The sequence below is a fragment of the Ceratina calcarata genome, unplaced genomic scaffold (genome assembly GCF_001652005.2).
Source record: "Ceratina calcarata isolate Rehan_Ccalc_2016 unplaced genomic scaffold, ASM165200v1 scaffold255.2, whole genome shotgun sequence".
NCBI lineage: Eukaryota > Metazoa > Arthropoda > Insecta > Hymenoptera > Apidae > Ceratina > Ceratina calcarata.
In genome coordinates, this window is record NW_017147567.1 from 1,091,130 (window position 1) to 1,110,289 (window position 19,160).

General features: G+C 40.3%; 5 protein-coding genes across 10 annotated transcripts in view; 3 read left to right on the plus strand and 2 right to left on the minus strand.

Annotated features, from left to right (window-relative positions):
- The window catches only part of LOC108623183 (uncharacterized), a 3,697-nt gene extending 567 nt beyond the window's left edge, over positions 1-3,130 (plus strand). Inside the window, exons 2-5 of the mRNA XM_026812084.1 lie at positions 867-1,088; positions 1,174-1,341; positions 1,554-1,737; positions 1,818-3,130. Of these exons, the coding sequence (XP_026667885.1) occupies positions 2,049-3,104 (1,056 nt within the window). The 5' untranslated portion in view covers positions 867-1,088; positions 1,174-1,341; positions 1,554-1,737; positions 1,818-2,048 and the 3' untranslated portion in view covers positions 3,105-3,130. The remainder of the gene's footprint in view (positions 1-866; positions 1,089-1,173; positions 1,342-1,553; positions 1,738-1,817) is intronic.
- Positions 3,131-3,140: 10 nt separating this feature from the next.
- LOC108623224 (sodium-dependent phosphate transport protein 1, chloroplastic) lies at positions 3,141-5,768 on the minus strand. Its single transcript, XM_018021598.2, has 8 exons — positions 5,317-5,768; positions 5,043-5,202; positions 4,866-4,978; positions 4,654-4,785; positions 4,379-4,586; positions 4,155-4,299; positions 3,968-4,082; positions 3,141-3,886 (listed from the first exon to the last, which is right to left on the minus strand). The coding sequence occupies exons 1-8, from the start codon at positions 5,506-5,508 to the stop codon at positions 3,731-3,733; spliced, it is 1,221 nt and encodes a 406-aa protein (XP_017877087.1). The 5' UTR covers positions 5,509-5,768; the 3' UTR covers positions 3,141-3,730.
- A 20-nt stretch (positions 5,769-5,788) lies between these two features.
- On the plus strand, positions 5,789-8,584 carry Fkbp59 (FK506-binding protein 59kD). 3 transcript variants are annotated; one of them, XM_018021595.2, is made up of 6 exons: positions 5,789-5,917; positions 6,423-6,762; positions 6,828-6,948; positions 7,044-7,291; positions 7,359-7,868; positions 8,122-8,584. In XM_018021595.2, exons 2-6 carry the CDS (start codon positions 6,424-6,426, stop codon positions 8,287-8,289), a joined length of 1,386 nt encoding a protein of 461 aa, XP_017877084.1. In that variant the 5' UTR covers positions 5,789-5,917; position 6,423; the 3' UTR covers positions 8,290-8,584. The 3 variants fall into 3 exon arrangements, with proteins under 3 accessions (XP_017877084.1, XP_017877083.1, XP_017877085.1); XM_018021594.1 differs by lacking the exon at positions 5,789-5,917 and adding an exon at positions 5,924-6,125; XM_018021596.2 differs by lacking the exon at positions 5,789-5,917 and adding an exon at positions 5,924-6,125 and having other exon boundaries at positions 8,111-8,214.
- A 102-nt stretch (positions 8,585-8,686) lies between these two features.
- LOC108623225 (GMP reductase 1) lies at positions 8,687-11,640 on the plus strand. Its single transcript, XM_018021599.2, has 7 exons — positions 8,687-8,830; positions 9,194-9,398; positions 9,702-9,821; positions 9,896-10,153; positions 10,346-10,534; positions 10,624-10,826; positions 10,899-11,640. Exons 2-7 carry the CDS (start codon positions 9,312-9,314, stop codon positions 11,092-11,094), a joined length of 1,053 nt encoding a protein of 350 aa, XP_017877088.1. The 5' UTR covers positions 8,687-8,830; positions 9,194-9,311; the 3' UTR covers positions 11,095-11,640.
- A 952-nt stretch (positions 11,641-12,592) lies between these two features.
- Positions 12,593-18,898, minus strand: Psi (P-element somatic inhibitor). 4 transcript variants are annotated; one of them, XM_026812072.1, is made up of 13 exons: positions 18,572-18,898; positions 18,235-18,313; positions 17,948-18,145; positions 17,600-17,726; positions 16,173-16,442; positions 15,913-16,087; positions 15,583-15,789; positions 15,157-15,504; positions 14,977-15,091; positions 14,745-14,906; positions 14,454-14,680; positions 14,093-14,372; positions 12,593-12,993 (listed from the first exon to the last, which is right to left on the minus strand). In XM_026812072.1, the coding sequence occupies exons 1-12, from the start codon at positions 18,653-18,655 to the stop codon at positions 14,118-14,120; spliced, it is 2,247 nt and encodes a 748-aa protein (XP_026667873.1). In that variant the 5' UTR covers positions 18,656-18,898; the 3' UTR covers positions 12,593-12,993; positions 14,093-14,117. The 4 variants fall into 4 exon arrangements, with proteins under 4 accessions (XP_026667873.1, XP_026667875.1, XP_026667874.1 ...); XM_026812074.1 differs by lacking the exon at positions 12,593-12,993 and adding an exon at positions 13,279-13,382 and having other exon boundaries at positions 15,589-15,789; XM_026812073.1 differs by lacking the exon at positions 12,593-12,993 and adding an exon at positions 13,279-13,378.
- Positions 18,899-19,160: the final 262 nt, after the last annotated feature.

Below are 19,160 nucleotides of genomic sequence, written 5' to 3' on the forward strand. Positions count from 1 at the left end.
GTGTCCAGTTATGCTACGGACGTGTTGGAATTTTTTCAGATGAATAAACAACAAAGAAAAAAAGAATGGATTGTCTGGGTTTCGAACACATGGAGCCTCGAAGACTCCGAGTCTCGAAGCGTCGAAGATTCCGAGCCTCGAGGAGTGAATTTAGAATTCGCTTGCCTGACAGTCAGCACGCACACACGCACGTACTGCGTCACTCGACACGCGCCCCTTCTTTTAGGAGATGCACGAAGCCGGCCGCGAGATGGAGCGCTTGTAGACGAATACCCTAGGCACGAGCATGGCAAATCTTATGCGTATATTTTCAGCTCTGTACGGCGTATCCACTTTTTGAGGGGAGTAGTGCACAATCCCTCCTAAACTACGTCTATTTCCCCTTAAATAATGGACATTGACACTAGGGTGCGGTAGTGAGCCGTATCCACTTTCGAACAAAGAAATGAGCAATCTCCCTTTTCATCTCTGTCTGCTGTCATCGCGTCTTCTACAGTCTTCTAATAGTCAAATGGTCAAAGACATGTTTGACTGATGTTTGACGGCGCACCTAGGGCACCTGTCCTAATGGCTGCTTGACCGACCAGAGCATATTCATGTACACCAGTACTGTAATTGACTGTCAAAGAAATAGCTTTTGTCATTTTAGAGACTTTTTTGGCTCCGAGCTCTCCGACTATAATCTGTGCGCTCTGAAAAAAGAACGCATAAACTAATATTATCTATACCTATGTCTATATATACGTCTTCTTCTTCTGTTAGCCTTCATGTCTTCTAGCCTTTACTTTGTTTTTTCCGAATGTCGACGAAACAGTTTTTAACGCAGGTTATAAATAAATGACGTATAGAACTTGATCCTGAAATAGAAACGGGCTACGAGGACTGGTCCCGGAACTGGCGAAGGTCCTCGAAGGATTTCCAAGTTGCTCCAAGTCGCATGTAACTCCAGCTTTCCTGCCGCTGTATCCTGAGAATTCTAGGGATCATAATCGCGAGGCGAAACGTATCAACGGACTATCCGTGTTCGTCGGAAGTATAGAGCATCATTTGGAGACTAAAGAGATCTCGCAGAGTACAGATAAATATAGGTATACAAAAATTGAAGTTGATGTGGAAGAAGCAGGGAAGCTGGTAACGAGTAAATGGGATGAAAAAGAAATGTGAAACTTTCAGCGATTGCAAAAGTTGGTGCAAATCAATTTGGAGCTCGACCAAGAGGAAACGCGTTCGTTCAGGGCCTGTCTTTTACAGGAAAGGAGAGAGGGTTCTGTTTAACTTTCAACATTTCGTAAAACCAGAGAAGATCGTTGAGGAGTACACTAGGGTCAACATTTACAACAAGTAGGACTCGTTTTCTTCTAAGCGAGCGTGCGAATAGTAATTGTTCCAATCGACACTGACATAAGGTTTCGTTTGCGATGCTGCTCAAGCAATAAAAACGTCTGCGATGTTAGTACGAGAACGAAATGGAAACATTTTGACGAAACGTGAACGCACGGGAATCGGATGATGAATATTTCGAAAAAATAATTGATTTCTCTGGATTTTCACAGGCCGCGTTTAGTCAAAATTAACAAGAGAGAATCGCCTGTACCGTCGATATCCGCGTCGTTCGTCCATGAGAAACGCGTTCCATTGGAAGTGGATCCCCGTCGTAGCAAATCTAAATGTGAAAAGACGCGTGCGAACGTCGCCGATGTTACTGAGGAAAGAATACCCGGATGGAGGTTAAAGAAAGTTAGTGGAGTCCCACTGGATTCCGATATCTATGTTCGGACCCACTGACTTTTCTCTATGTTCTCGAATATCTTTTCTAGTCTGTGGAAACTGTGCCAAAGAGAACGACCAGAAGAAGGGTCCCGAAGAGGATTTCTGCGACCCACAATTTCGTCTACGAGTTCGATCCGTTTGCCAATTCCTCATCACCTTCTAATAACAGTAATGCGATAACCAGAGGACGCGATGTATCTAATATTGGCCTAGGAGATTCATCCGTGAAGAGTGCGGGCGATAAACAAAATTCTAGTAACGCGCAGATCCATGGGACCATGCTGCCAAAATTGAATTCGCGCAACGACGTCGTTACAGAAAAACGAAATCCCGTCGGCGAAATTGACCGTGAGGTCGAGAAGGTGAAGTCCGATTGGCGAACTCTGCGCACGGAGGGTCGATGGATCGAGGGGAAACATTGTGCGAACGCGCGAACGAAGAAACTTTATGACACCTTAGAGAGAATGACGAAGGAAATAGATAAGATACAGAGATCCTATTTGGCTCCGAAATCAAATGAATTTTTACATCGGAGTGCGGTGAAAACATTGGATCGTCCTCGGATAAGTTTCGAAGAAAAAGTCGAAAAAATCAAAGACACGCTGTTTCCTAAGGCACCCGAAAAAATAGTCGATGAAGCTTTCAAAAACGTATCGAGTGACCATTTGAAAAACGATCTACCGCATGAAATTTCGTCGAAAGACGTACACAGCATAAGAAAATCGAACAAGAAGTCTTATATTTCCGATGTGCAAGTGGCAAGCGGGAAACGTTGTACGAAATCGGCTGGTAGTCAGTTAGAAGATGCAAACGCGATCGATCGAATAAATAAAAAGAAAATTAATGCCGACGTTGAGCAATATTTGGAGAAATATATTAACGAGGCGGAGAAGAATTTGGTGAACGGGAAGAAGAAGTCGAAGATGAAGGAGTTGGATATATCCTCGAAAGACGTGGCGAGCATGTTGAAGAAATTGAATATAAATCCGTATGATATCCAATACGAGATCATGGAGGACCAGGGAGAAGAAAATTTTTCTTTACCCAGTGCAGAAAGATTAAGGAGCGGGAGGAAACAAAATTGTCCGCGAGTAATCGTCGATCGAAAAATAGGAAACGTAACGGTAAACGAAAAGGACGAACAGTCGATGTTGCGTAAAAACAAGAGAAATTCCGATACGTCGATTCAAACGACCACCAAGACCAACTACGAAGAAAATGCTTTCATAGAGATGGGTTTGCGTACCCTGGGCAACGATATTTCACGGAACGCAATGTCGCGCGTGCTTCAGTCAGAGTTTCTAAAAAAAGACGTTTCGTTGAAGCCTATGTAAAACATTAAATATCGACACGGAAATGGGGAAACGATATAGAAAACATATATTTTTTTATTTACTTACTGTGATACACTGCGTATATTAATTATTAATATATTTCTATTTCGATGGTGCGCCAAACATATTTAAGTCGTAATATGTGAAAGTTAAATCTCTTCTTCTTTGTATACAGTCTCATTTTTCATGCATATACAGTCGTGTTTAAAATGAAATTCTCTCTCATCCTGACATTAGAACGTATCACAAGATATTTTCTTATGTATTCGTTAAAACATACGAATTGAAAATAATCAGACTATATATATATTTGACGATTCGGTGAGGAAACCATTCAACCAATTCCAGCGCGTACAGAAAACTATGAACGCTGTGCTTCTGTGTAACGAACGGTAGGCGTTAGATCGACGGAAGCTGCGAAGCCGAACGATAAACAATATCGGGAATTCTCTTTCGACATAAGTTTCCTCTATGCTTTGATATGTCTTCAAATAACGCGTAAACGCGCCATGTCATTAAAATTCTCGTCAGCCACAATCGAGAAAGGTGCGCTTACGGAGCGGAGTTTTAATCGCGCATCTTCGTTGATTCCGGTAAAAGACTTTCAGTTGAAACACCTATAATCATCACAATACCGGAAGCGCGGAACTGTGACTTTGGTATATGATGGCCCCCGTGAAATTGATCGCTGCAGCCAGAACAAAAACGGGCATCCAACGACCGTGCGACGCAGTCACAAGTTCGGCTGTTAACGGGCCACACAGAATACCCGGTACAGTTGCCTAAAACACGCGATTAAATCGTAATGCACTCGTCTTAAAGAATTATTGATATTACGCCGAGATATGAGAACGAAAGCGCACAATTGTATTTGAAACTGCAAACGTGATTCCTGCGTGATTAGGCGCTATGTCCGCGTGATTACTCAGGTGGCCGGCAGAATTGCACGCGCAGAGCCCCATGGAGATCGACACGAAGCTATAGAATAATCAGAAATTAGTTGGGAGAAATTATCTTCAAACGCGTTCCGCGGTTGACTTCGATACTGACATCACTGCAGCGAGCAAATTGTCGACGGCGCAGAAAGCTAACAGGAACGCGCCGGGACCGACCAGGCCTATGTTTGTCATCAACCTTCTCACAGACAAAACGGACCATCTCTTCTGTATTAAATTATCGGCACTGTGTCCGGCAACTATTCAAAAATTAACAAATGTTTCGGTTGTCCAATAGGCAACTATGCCAATGAGAACATAGCGTTTGACGGTACGCACCTATGCCAACGAGAGAGTTGACAATATACGGAAGTGCCGTGAAACTAATACTCTCTTTGTTGGCAGAGAGACTCCTGGCTAGATAAGTCGGTAACCATTGCATTATTATATAGTTGCTCCAATTCATTGCGAAATGTGCTATGTACAGTGCCCACAGAGCCCAATGCGAAATGAATTCCGTCCATCGTAAACTTCGATTTTGCGTTACCTAAAAAATTTGAGAATATCGACGAGCCCTTTTCGCATCCACTCGGGAGTTTAAGTGAATCGATTACCTTAGGTACAAATAATGGAATTTCGTCTTGAGAATTAGTCTCGTGGTAAAGTATCAACCATAGAAGTGTCCATACAATACCAATTATACCGAATAAATAAAATCCTGTTTGCCACGACAAATGTGGGCACAGCTGTATATATTTCAAGAATTACAAACCAATTAATATTGATGTTACTATGTAGCATTTTATTAGATGTAAATCGAACTTACAACGGATGCAACCACTTGTCCTACAGAGCCAGCTGCTACAAGGTACCCAAATGCTCTGGATCTCTCCTCCACGGGTACGTTGTGAGCAAACAGGTGAAAAATAACTGGTAGACCTGGAAAGTAACACGTGGCAACGATAACAACGAAGTAACATGTCATTCGCTGAGATCGGCTTACCTAGGCCTTCTCCGAGTCCCAAAACCACTCTACAAACGATGAGCAGTGGAACCGACTGTGCTAAAATCGGAGTTACGACCGTGCTAATAGACCACAATAAAACAGCCAACATTAGTACCGTTTTACACCCAAAACGACTCGCTGTACTTGCACCGATAATCTGATATAAGAAAATTGATTAATTAGCTGTGAGAGACAATGAATCCAATGGTCATACAAAGTGTACAAATAGAATATAGAACCGTTTGGGAGGAATATAAATAACGATGTGTACCTGACTAGTAAAATAACCGAAAGCAAAGGCAGAGAGTATCCAGCCTTGCCAATACAGATTCCATTTGAATTCGTCGGCCATGGGGACGATCGCTACGGGCATTATAACGCGATCCGCTGCGTTTATGAAATTCGCGGCGGAACATAATGCCACGATGCGCGAGGTACGCGGAAGCATTCGAAATTTTGGCATGTTCGGTGGTCGATCCCTCGCATCACATCCCGTAACAGTAAGAATCCAGATCGCCTCCTTTCCTAACTTCGATCAGCGCGTAAAATAGAAAGAGCTAGTTTAAAAGGTTTAGGTCGCTCATAGATGCGTTCACGTCGACGGGGAACATCATGGTCATGATCACCCGTTTAATGCTTATCCGGTTTAACGGGAGACTGATCGGTTTGACGTGTCAAATGCTACGGTTACGTGACAACATGTGTACCCTCCGTAACCTCTCGTGTGACAACAGCGATTCCACCTCCACTGATTGCACTGGCGCACTGGCGCGGCGCTGGCGGATGGCGGATCGTCGTGCGCGGCGTCGCAATTGAAGATTTTGCTCCATTTCTATGTAACGATTAATTATAATTCGGCTTTAGAATTTCTGGTAAGTTCTATGGAATTTGATCACTTTTGAATGAGCTTCAACGGGCTCCGATAGCGACTGCTGCGAGACGCGAGATCTATTTCGTTTCTGGAATCGTCTACCTTGTTTAAAGGGCTGCTTAGGGTTGCGTTACGGCATTCCTACTTGCTCCTACTGAAACCGCTATTTTATTAAGAAAGTATTATACATAGTATATATTGCATAAGAAGTGAGTATTGTTAAATTATCATAATCACGAATTCTTATTTACATTGCCGCATAGTAAACATCCTACGAATATTTCTAATTTTTTTATTACTATAATTACATGCATACCGATTGTAATAACGAGTCGTACGATCTTATTAAACGCCCGTACTGTACTCGACAAATTAATTCTTGATTTGTTATTCCGTTCGTAGATCGAGTTCAGCGAAAAAGCAATATCATCGTCCGCGTATTATATACATGTACATAAATTTGTTTTCTGCCTCCGTTTGAATTCATCTAAAAATTATTATTTTAGAATGGCAACTCCAGTAGATATATCTCCCAACAAGGACGGCGGCGTTACAAAGGAGATAATCAAGGAAGGTGTCGGAAGTGAACTTCCTTCACCTGGAGGCACTGTAATTGTTCATTATACTGGCACTTTGCTGGACGGAACGAAATTCGATTCCAGCAAGGACCGTAATGATCCATTTCAATTTGAGCTAAAAAAAGGAACTGTTATTAAAGCATGGGACATAGGAGTGGCTACTATGAAAAAGGGCGAAGTCGCAATATTGACTTGTGCTCCCGAATACGCGTATGGAGAAACCGGTAGCCCCCCGAAAATTCCTCCGAATTCAACGCTTAAATTTGAAGTAAGTGATCGAGTTGAAACACGCAGCTTTTCTAAAATTGAAATGTATTGTCGATTTGATTTTAGATCGAGATGATCGATTGGAAAGGAGAAGATCTGAGCCCTGAGAAAGATGGAAGTATCGAGAGGTATCAAATTGTCCAAGGAAAAGACCCCATTACTCCTAACGAGGGTGCTTTAGTAAATGGTAAATAAAATTAAATAACGCGAATTAGCGTTTGCTTTGTCGTATACATCACTTGACCGATGGACGACGTTTTATCAATGTAAATTTCGTTTCAGTACATTTAACCGGAGTGTATAACGAGAAAATATTCGAGGACAGAGACGTACAATTTACGCTCGGCGAAGGAGAAGACGTTGGCGTCATAGAGGGTGTAGAGAAGGCGTTGGAGAGTTTTAAACAGGGAGAGAAATCGAAACTTAAAATAAAAAGTAAATATGCATTTAAGAAAGAAGGGAATTCCGAATTTAACATTCCACCAAATGCGACCGTCGAATATACAGTGGAATTGAAAAGTTTCGAGAAGGTAACTATTCCGTGGATTAAAATTGGCCACGGATCGATCAACGTGATGTTTACTGTCTTTTTTTCAGGGCGTAAATGCTTGGTCGTTGAACAATAGCGAGCGGATAGAACAAGCCAAGATTTACAAAGAGAAGGGAACTAATTACTTTAAGGCATGCAGATACAATTTAGCGACTAAAATGTATAAGACGGTCACCTCGTTTCTGGAATACAGGAAAGATTTCGAAGAGGATCTTAAAACGGAAAGAGAAAATCTTATTTTATCGGCGTACTTGAATTTGGCGTTGTGTCACTTAAAGATGGATCGAAACGTCGAGGCGAAAGACGCGTGCAACGAGGCGCTGATATTGAGTCCACAGAACGAAAAGGCGTTGTTCAGACGAGGGCAGGCTTACCTCGCGCTGGCGTCACCCGAAATCGCGATTAAAGACTTCCAAGAGGTGTTGCGCGTGGAACCGAAGAATACGGCAGCCACGAAACAAATCGCGATTTGTAATAATCTAATTAAGAAACAATTAGCGAAAGAGAAAAAGCTGTATGCGAATATGTTTGACAAATTTGCTGAAGAGGATAAACAGGTTTGTGAAAAACAAAATTAAGTAATCCTATCGTACCATCACTGGTTCTCGTTGTGAATCTTGTAATTGTGATTTCGATGTTTGAAAGGCATGTCAGTTATAATTTATAATAACGAGGTGTAATGTAGCGCGATGGTAGATGAATTAAATTTCCGTTCAGTCGACGCCTGTTCTAAAAATCTTTTACTAAATATTATGTCGATGTGCAACCATAAATGTATGGTTTCACCATAAATTGTTAGTAATCTCACAGAAGGAGGAGGAGAAGCTACGAGAGCAACCGGACGTGATGTGCGGGGCCCTGGGTGAATGGGGGCAGGAAGAACGACCCGGAGGCAGGGACGCGACTGCCTTCGAAAAGGAGAATCCTAACATACTTATGCTCAACGCTAATGGCACCGACGAATTCCAAAATATGTAAAATAATTGTTCCTTCCCCCTCGAACCCCGTTCCTTGCACTGCCTCCTTTCTCGACTGCCAGCGACACGTAAAATTCGATCATGCATTCGATTTCTAATCATTCCCGCCTTGAACTCGAGACTCATCAAAACTCAGCCTAGTCAACAGCTCTCATGATTTCGCATCGTTCATTTCTTCGGATATGAATTAGTTTCACCGTCTAAACATCGCGTCGTACCTTTTTCCAAATTGTGATGTTTACGCGCGATGCATTCCACGTAATTGTAAATTCAATAAAGAAAACTTAAAAATTGTATCCTTCGCTTATTTCTTTCACGGTAAATCGACACCTTTAATATACATAATTTTTGGTAAATCTAAAAAGATATTCATTCGTTGAATGCAACGATTATCTTTGAAACGTGTAAGAGTACTTATAACGCGGGTTGTTGTACAGCTGTCTTCTAAGCAATTCTCGCATAGTAACAGTTATGTCGATATTGTCGATGCAGCAATAAATATCGCGACTGGAAACTGGTATAGCTTTAAATTCCTATCCCACGTAAGTTTATACAAAGATTTTGAAATTCTGAGTGTTAGAATAAATTATCCTGCAGGAAAAGTGAACGAATCAATTTCTCGTTTTTGCATTATGGTTATTTCATACCCTGTCGCATAAACGTACCATAAATGATGTGTTGCTATCATAAATCTTCGTTATTTGACTAATTTAAATCAATGATGCATTTCAATACGTGTTACCAATACAAATTCAACGACTATTAGCACCGCATACATGCAAATTCAGAGATATCATCGCGAATTATATTATATGTCATAGATGTGTAGTATGTGTATGTGTATGTACATATATATGTACATGGCTCCGCATTCATGATCTTTATTCCCATTTATTCCTCGACAGGACAGGAGAAGAGTCGGTTTGTCTGGGTCAATTTGGGTTGTGGTCACGACAACTAGTCGCCTGGGTCATCTGCAGTCGTCTACTTACAGCGAAGTGAACGAAAAATTAATTAATCGAAATGCCTAATATTATAAATGATATTAAATTAGATTTTAAAGATGTGCTGCTCCGGCCGAAGAGGAGCACGTTAAAGAGCAGATCCGATGTAAGTAACAAAAGTTGTTCATATCTTTTTTCTGTATGGAACCTAATACCGGTTCACATAAAATCGATGTAATTGCAAATTATCATAATTCACGTACACTTTTTTGAAACGTTAACGTGCAAATACTACGTTGCTGGCTGCATGCAAAAAAGTGCATCCTCAGGATGGAATTGTTCAAGGACGAAACGTTCTTATCTCTATTGCATGCGTGCACGTTATCTTCATATTCTTGGGGCAATATCAACAAAAAGAATTGGCTCGATGATTAATTTTTAATTAAACAAAGTTCCTTATCCGTTTCAGGTCGATCTTTACAGAGAAATTAAATTTCGCAACTCTGGACAAACTTACAAGGGAATACCAGTAATGGCTTCGAATATGGACACGGTTGGAACATTTGAAATGGCCAAAGCCTTGTCGAAAGTATATTTCCACTTTTATTCTGTTCGAGCTTTTCGCGTAATAGAGGTAGTTGATAATTTTATTCTGACTCGTAGCACGGCCTGTTCACCACCGTGCACAAGTATTATTCGCCAGAAGAATGGAAAGAGTTCGCGCTCAACAATCCCGAATGCATTCAACATATGGCTGCTAGCTCTGGCACGGGGAAGGATGATTTCGAACGACTGTCGAATGTTCTGGCGGCCGTTCCAAATTTAATATTTATTTGCTTGGACGTAGCGAATGGATACTCGCAACACTTTGTAGAATATGTTAGGAAAGTGAGAGCAGAATTTCCCAATCACACCATAATCGTAAGTCGTAATCGCGAACCGATATAATTTAAAAGTAATTGGTATCGATACATACCCACATGTTTAAAATGAAATATTAATTTCTTTCGAAATATTTATTTTTCTATTGCTGTTATCATCGTCATCATCATCATTGATTGAGACCGACCGTTGATTGATTTAATGTATGTAGTACGAAGTATTTGTATGTAGGCAGGGAACGTGGTCACTGGCGAGATGGTCGAAGAGTTGATACTATCCGGGGCCGATGTGATCAAAGTTGGAATTGGTCCAGGATCGGTGTGCACGACGAGGATGAAGACCGGCGTTGGATATCCACAATTGAGCGCTGTGATCGAATGCGCGGACGCTGCTCATGGCTTGAAAGGACACATTATTTCTGTAAATACATAGTCTCGCGTTGGTTTTGCACATGCAACGATTCTTCCAGTGATTTAAGTCAAATTTATTGATTTCGCATTCCATTGCAGGATGGCGGTTGCACGTGTCCGGGTGATTTAGCAAAGGCATTCGGTGCCGGGGCAGATTTTGTAATGGCCGGTGGCATGTTCGCTGGGCACGACGAATGTGGCGGGGAGATTATTGAAAAAAATGGGAGGAAACTGAAACTGTTTTATGGGATGGCATCGAGCACGGCAATGAAGAAACACGCCGGTGGTGTCGCCGAATACAGGTCCGTTTATGAGCTACAGTTACAAACGAATCGAATTGGAACACGTTTTCACATTAATAATTTTCCGTTTAGATCGTCGGAAGGTAAAACCGTGGAAGTACCTTATAAAGGGCCGGTGGAGAACACCGTGTTGGATATACTGGGTGGTTTACGGTCCGCCTGCACGTACACGGGAGCCGAACGATTACGCGAATTACCTCGACGTGCCACGTTCGTACGTTGCACACAACAATTAAATCCGATGTATGGCCCGCCGCCAGAGATCTGAAGATCTGTTCCTAGATTTAACGCGGTTATAGATAAAATATCCACTGGGTCAATTAACAGAGTGGTATTATTTGCTGGCAAATAATATTTAGAAGCTTAAATTAACATAGATATATACGTACTTGCGTTCCGATTCATTCGATTCAACGAGTTTTCTTCGTGTATAAACATTTTGTTCACATGATAGCGTTTTCTTTCTATGAACGCTTCGTGCGTGATTGTACATATTGTGTATGTATATCGATGGATATGTTCGGCGTAGAGGTAGAATTTGTTAAAGTAAGGTATCGACGAATGTATTTTTTAATGATTCTAGAACGATTATGTGTTGAACACACATACATGTATAGGTTTGGATAGTCTGATCGCATATGTACATATATTGTACACATGTACATAATGTATAAATTGAACGCTTACGTACGATGCGTGTCTGTAGAACAAATTATTATGTATACACCGAGTGAAACATTGAAGTATCGAAAGCTGGAATCATGAAATGATCATTATTTCACGTGCAATAAATAATTGTGGGCTTTGAAATGTATCTTATTTCTGAATAATCTTTATTCCTTTCCTCCGGACCGGGCAAGCAGATTTACAAACATCATTACAAATCGATTCGGTTCCTTCTAAAAGTCTCAACAACATTCAGTCTATAAAACATGAGAAACATTTTAGATGTCTAGTATCCGAACTTGTCTTAATTAATGGCAATGGAAATTGGTTTATGTCATCCTTGTTCCTGAAACACGTTCGATGCACTTAAAAATCAAACGATGTATTTGTAAGATATACAAGCATACATGTTACGTGTAAAAAAAATAATTTTATTACGTACGTGTCGATACATATACTTGGTTGGTTTAATACTTGTTCGTAAATTTTCTATAATGGAGAAATAATAAAATAAGGTTGCCAATGCCGGTATCCTCTGATCAATGTAACGTAAATATGTATATAATATATTCGAATCGTAGGCGAGAAAAAAAAGAGAAATCACAACGATTAAATTGATAATAAATGTCCCACGATTACAAGTTACGATTATTATAATGTACGTATATATACATATATATATACGAATGTGTCGTTTTTTAAATTCAACTTCGGTTCTGACAAAATTAAGACAATTTAAATGTCGATTATATATAGACGTGCGTGATTAGTAAAATCGGTTCAGACTTGTCTACTCCAATCGGTATACATCCATGTAAATAATCGTTCGATAAAATTAGTAAATAATATAAATACAGTTGTACAAGTTGCGGGTATAAAAAGCGGTGATTCGATATGCCGTCCGCTGGACTCCGTAATTGCGGGTCCCCGTTTCCTTCTCGCGGACGTAAACGGACAGAATGCTGTATGAAATACTTAAAACAGTAAGTATCCCCCTCGATGAGATTTTTATGCAGAAACACAGGTAGGAAACATTCCTATAACTGGCGGCTCTAAAAAATATCTAAAATAGTAGTGGTATTTAACAAGAAAATACAAAGGAACCAAGGTAAAATTGTATTTAGTATTGTTATAATATAGCATATTACGTAGACCACCATACGTATATTATATTTTCTCTTTCATACACAATGAATGAATAAAACAATTGATAGGCGATAGAAACAGAAACGAATGACGGTCGCTTTTATACGACCGATTATTATACTATAAAACTTTTTCCTAATTCGCTAAGGGCAAAATGTGTTTCATGAATGAGCCAGTGAAACATAAATAATGAGATAAGATATCGAAATAAGTATCTAGACGGTTTTCTTATCGATATATCGTTAAGGATAATATATTTTAGTATCTTTAATGATAAGTGGGAAGCATAATATGTGGATAATATTGTTGCAGATTCCCCCGTTCCTGTTTTTCACCTGCTGCTGCTGCTTATCACCTGCCAGTTTATGTTACAATCGGGTGTTATGGAACAAAAATACATACAGTAGTATAAGTAAGAACATAAGCGGACATCGTGTAGATATAATATAATGCTCGATTTCTGGCATGTTTCTCTCTCTCTTTCTCTCTCTCTCTCACATTACTTAAAATTAAAACCATGAGTATCCTACAATATTTGTATATCTATTTATATATATGTATATATATAAAAAAAAACACAAAATATTATAGTATAAATAGAACATAGTTGATTTTAGCGGCATTCTTTAAAAGTGGTATGGAGTTTTGCGAAGCGACCAACTATCGTAATTTATTGTAAACAGTATATGAAGTTACAGCAGGCATTAACCGCATCATCCCGATGGGAAACTATCTGAAAACTATCTGAAATAAACAAACGGTCATAATAAAACATATGAAGAGGGTGGCGTGAACGTAAGTATACTTTCAAAGGTGTAAAATATCGCGGCTATCAATGTTCGTGTACAAAACAACGTTCGAGTTATTACAAACTTGTTATTTTTATATAAATGTTTAACTCCCTGAAAGTATCAACAATTCGTCAATGTACTCCTTTCTTCTTACACCATTGATTGTCGTTATAATAACGGAACAGTGAATATCAAGTCAATATAAATGCAAATGATAATACATGGTCAACCGGATGGAACAAAAATAATGTTAAAATCATTCGTGCGTGTTCCATCGACAAACAATTATTACCAGTGCGATATTCAAGTCACATTAGAACAATTTATATGCAAATGCCGTGTGTATACAATATTCATGAATCAGTCGACTTGTTTCCGTATAAATTAATACTCGAGTTAGATATATTTACCATATGAGATCTCGAACGATTTAACTATAAATTATAATGTAGTTACAAGTCGAATTGCATATCTTTATTCTAATTTCACTATTCTCGATTTTACATTGACTTAATAATAACAATAATATGGTCGGATATTTCGAACAATTGTATGATATAAAAGAAGACTACGAATCTTGCCAAGTTAGAATAAAACCATCATAATATCATACAATTTTCTGGCGACTCAAAATCGATGTATATAAATTGAATTCATACTTACAGCTAATTTATTTCCTGGTGGGAATTTAACTTTCCGCGTTTGCCTGTGAGTATGGGTAGTTTTGATAGCCTGTAGGGAAAGATGCATTCTGTTGGCCGGCTTGCGGTTGCCCCGTGGATCCAGCACCCGCCGCGTAATAACCTGCCGGCGTCGAGCCGGCATTTATCGTCGGATATCCGCCATAAGCTTGCGGAAATGCATTCGGAGTCCCGGCCGCTGGTCCCGATTGACCTTGCATACTCTGCATCTGCTGAGCCATTTGATTATTCGGCATTCCCAACTGATGAAAATCAAAGATATTCGATTACTCCTGATAGTGCTGTCGATACACAATCGATGGGACATCGAGGTTTCAACTTACCTTTCCCGCTTTCATTTGAGCCTCTATAGCTTCGGCTTCTTTTATTTTACCGATACTTCTATAATACTCCGCCCATTGTGCACTGTAATCAGCTTGGCCACCGTTTTGCGTAACTCCGGCTTGTTGCTGTTGCTGCTGCTGCTGCTGCTGCTGCGTTTGTTGTTGCTGCTGTTGTGTCGGTCCACCAGCACCAGCTGCCGATGGATTACTTTGATTCTGCGCGTTCGCTGTAAAGACAAATTTAGATTAACACTACTCGAGGCGAGTCGATCTTCACGGTGTATCAGATACCTGATTGTTGATTGTGATCCTGTTTCCCCTGTTTCGCTTGCTGCTCGATCATGTCCGCTTCTCTGTGCATACCAAGCGACCGATAATACTCTACCCATTGTGCACTATAATCCGGCTGTCCCGTTTGTGGATTCACTTGGACAGGCGCCTGATTCGCAGCACCTTACGCGACACACATCAGTCAGTCACGTTTATTTAATGGTTATGTATTCATCGTTTAAAAACTTGTTACCTGCGTCTGTAGTTTGTGGTTGAGTCGGCCAGGCTTGGTAAGCTGTCCCAGCGTTCCACGTTGGATTATATCCGATCGCTCCTTGCGTGCCAGTGAACGACGCGTTAGCAGGAGCCTGAGATGTGAATAAATAACTATGAATTCATCTTTTCGTACATGATATTGTTATGAGCTATTTACCATGCCTAATTTTTCACTAAATATTCTTTTCGCGTGTTCAACTTGCTCGGGGTTTCCACGAATTATGAAAATTTTCTCGTTCTCGTTACTTTGATTTCTTCTATCCAGTTCACAATGTGCACCGGTTTGTTGATTTATTTGCTTAATAGTTTCACCGCCTTTGCCAATAATAATACCACATTTCGATGACGGTACGGTGAACGTTGTTTCTATTTTATCTTGCATAGGACCACCTCCTTGACGTCTGTCCCATCCGCCGTATTCGTTCGGATTGCGATTGTTACCAAACCCGTTATTTCCACGCGAACCGCTCCTGGCCCCCATATTAGTTCTGCCGTCATCTCTTCTCTGGAACATTCAAGAATAACTCGAATAACATCTCACGGAATAATCAAACCAGAAGATACGTGGAAGCATAATATTAACCATTACACTGTCGATGAGCTCTTGAATACGTTGGCGCACTTGCTCCACGGCTTGATGTTTACCGGACACTATACATTTTCTATCTCCGGGACCGTCTTCGCGTCCTTGCTGAAACTGAACCCTCGCGCCAGTTTCCGCCTGTATCTTTTTAATCATATCTCCTCCTTTACCAATAACAACTCCCACCGCAGCCCTCGGAACAAGTACCTAAAGCCCGATCGAATATACAAGATAAGTTATGTTTGGGTGAACGGCGTTGCACGGTTATAGAAGGGTTTTCAAACATTGCGCATGTAAGACCGTCAACGTTTAGCGAAATGCAGAATGTACCTCGACTCCGTCAGTGGTTCCAGAATTATGATTAAAACTATTATCATTCGAATAATTTCCGCCGCTCCTATCGCTAGCCCTTGCACCTCTATGAAACATTTGCATTTCTTTTTCAGCTATCAATTCATATACTAATTGCTTGGCATATTCAACTTTTTGGGGGTCACCGGTTATCCTATGGACAACAAGTGTATATATAGCTGCTGAACGAGAATTTAAAACTACTCGCCGATATGAAAATGCTGGTCACCGTCCGTTACCTCAAAGGTTTCTCTTGTTCCTGCGACGGACCTTCTTGGATCACAACCATTTTAGCTCCAGATTTTTCTTGAAGTTGTTTTATCGTTTCCCCTCCTTTACCAATGATCAAGCCAACCTTCGGCCCAGGGATCATTATTTCAACGAACCCCGGATGACCCATCATTCCGCCGCCGCCGCCACCGCCACCACCGCCGCCCCCGCTCATATCGCCAATACCCTCAGTTCTACTTCGTTGGTTCACAATCGTCAGTACTAACTCTTTAGCGCGGCTGAAACACAGACGATTTTCACGCGCAATGTAATCTCGAATAGTACCAAGCCTCGGACGTAATCTATCAATTATACAGTAATGCAATTTGTTTGCAACACATAACGCGAACATCTACCGTGTGCCAAAAAATATTACGAGTCGCATCATCTCTTTTTTATTTAAGAACGAGTTATTTCTTAAACGTGTATAATAAAACGAAACTTCATGTTAAGACGTCGTACGCTTAATCATAATCAGATTCAAACAAATAAAAAATTCAATCTCTCCTCTCGTTGCGAACAACACGTCCCCATGCACATCCTATCCTCCTTCCTTCCTTCTTTCTCTCCATATCCTATTGAAAGCAAAAAACTATTAGTAAGTACAAAATGACCAAATCAAAAGCCACAACTTATTCGATAAATTCTCGAATGAGAAATTATTCCGAAGCATATATATATATATATATATGTATATATATATGTAATGTCAAGTATGAGCCCGCTATTCGCATCCAGGAGCTAAATAAAGATTCTGTAAAACAGTTCAGACAGTTTTCAATATGCAAAAGCATGTAACCTACATTCAAGAAATGCATGTTAACATGAAATGATAGCGTACGGAGTATACTAAAACACACGCAATCGGTATCTATTTGCTGCGTGTGCTCGCAGCACGTTTTCTAACGATCACGGTCAGTGTACACAAAGCATTACGATCATATGTTACAACCAACATGACGATATCATAGTTGTTTCGCTTCTATTTTTCTCATTAAAACCATTTCATCGAGATACGAGAGAGACAGTTGATACTTTCAGGTGTTTCTACGTTTTACAATGGAACTAGGTGGATATATTGTTATTTAAGTAAATCATAATCTACCATCGATTTCTTATACATCAGATACAAGGAGGATAGCAGGTTTGTTTTACCGTACATGTGTCCCTGTATGTGAATGTCTGTCTATATACATAAGTGTATCTACACATGTACAATTACATATATGTATATATGTGTATACGTACATATATATACGTATATTGTATTATAAGTGTGATCGGTACGTGCCGGTTGACATACACCACGGAGTAATCCTTCGTTTGTAAAGTGGAAAAATTGCATTGCATACAAAAGAGTTAAAATTAACGAAATAAGAAGGGAAAAACAAGTTACTTGACAGCTTCTCGAGAGCCAGTTAACGTGCAAGTACGTTCAGGTAGTCCGCTCTCCGGCGCCATTTGAATTTTACATCCCGTTTCACTCTGCAATCGCGTTATTTGTTCTCCACCTCTGCCAATGACTGTAAAGATATCGTTATTAATTACGACGGTTCGTCAAAGGACCAACGCAGTTTCAAGTTCAACTTTCTTTACACTGTTCATCTCTACACAAATAATTCAATGCACGCATAAAATAGAAGGAACGAAGAGAGATTCAATGGATCACAAAACATTTATGACAACGAGAATAGTTCGCGTTCTACTTTGAGGACAAAAGAGATGTAAATAAGTGTCTACTTACTCAGACCAACCATGTTATCGGGAACTCTGATATCTTCGTTACAAATACCTCCTACATTTCCAATCGGTCCCGAAGATCCTGCTTGGCCTCCTCGCCCCGACTGATTATTCGAATCTCCCAATGAATTACTTCCTGCTGAACCTCGAAGTCCTATTAATGGATCTGATACCAATGATGCCATTTTCTTTGCTTCAGGTTCTAAAATCATACGTGTGATTCAATGTTATTCATTTTGATCCCCAATGATCACCCTGCGAAGATAATCGAATTGTTCCGAGGTGCATTACCTGAACCATCTTCCAGAGGACGTTTCAATTTGGTGTCCTGACTATTCTGGGCACCAGCTGGGTTGATTTTGGCTGCAATCTAGCAAGCAATCATATTTGCATTATTTATCGTTCATCAACAAGGAAAATCCGTCAGACCGAGTTAAACATTCGAATAAAAGATATTATCATAAACGAACGTGATGGTTGATACGAGTAGAAGTGATCTATTTATTACGAACCAAAGTGGACGCATGGTCTTTAGGGAGGTGTTAAGTACAGCCTACTACTTACTGAAATCTATACTCAGTACAATTATAATCCGCGCGATGTTTACTCGATATATGGGTTCACTTACTTGCTTCGCACGTTGTAGAGCCGCAGCGAAAGCGGAGCTTTGGCTAAAATTTTGAGGCGGCGCAACCGCTGAATAGTCACTCATGATGGAACATGAAGCAGAAAGGATACGAATAAAACTATTTCGATGTTCCCTTCAGCGGACGGCTGTTGCTAACTAATATACAGCTCTACTCGTTCTAATGTCTCTTCCTTGAAATATATTTTACACAAAACATAAACACTTCTACACGCTGTTTCGAACGTACACAATATTACAAAGCAAAGGTTTACGTGAGTGAAAGAACTGTACTTTCACAGAACGAACAGCACGGCGCAAGCGTCTGTCATGGAACACACAATTTCGAAGATAGAGAACTGCAATGCAGTGATGAACAAGGGCACAGCGTGGGATTCTTTGCTGCCATTTGCTGAGTGGCTGACCGCCATTAATGGGATACTTCCGGTTGGACATGACCTAAGGGTTCACCTCTCTTATATCGCACGAAAAAGTCTGCAACCTTTTACGCCCTCTAGAATATATTGCCGCCGAAATAAGAAATAAAAAGCAAACCACTAATCTACTTTGAGTAGGATCAAGTAGGATTGTG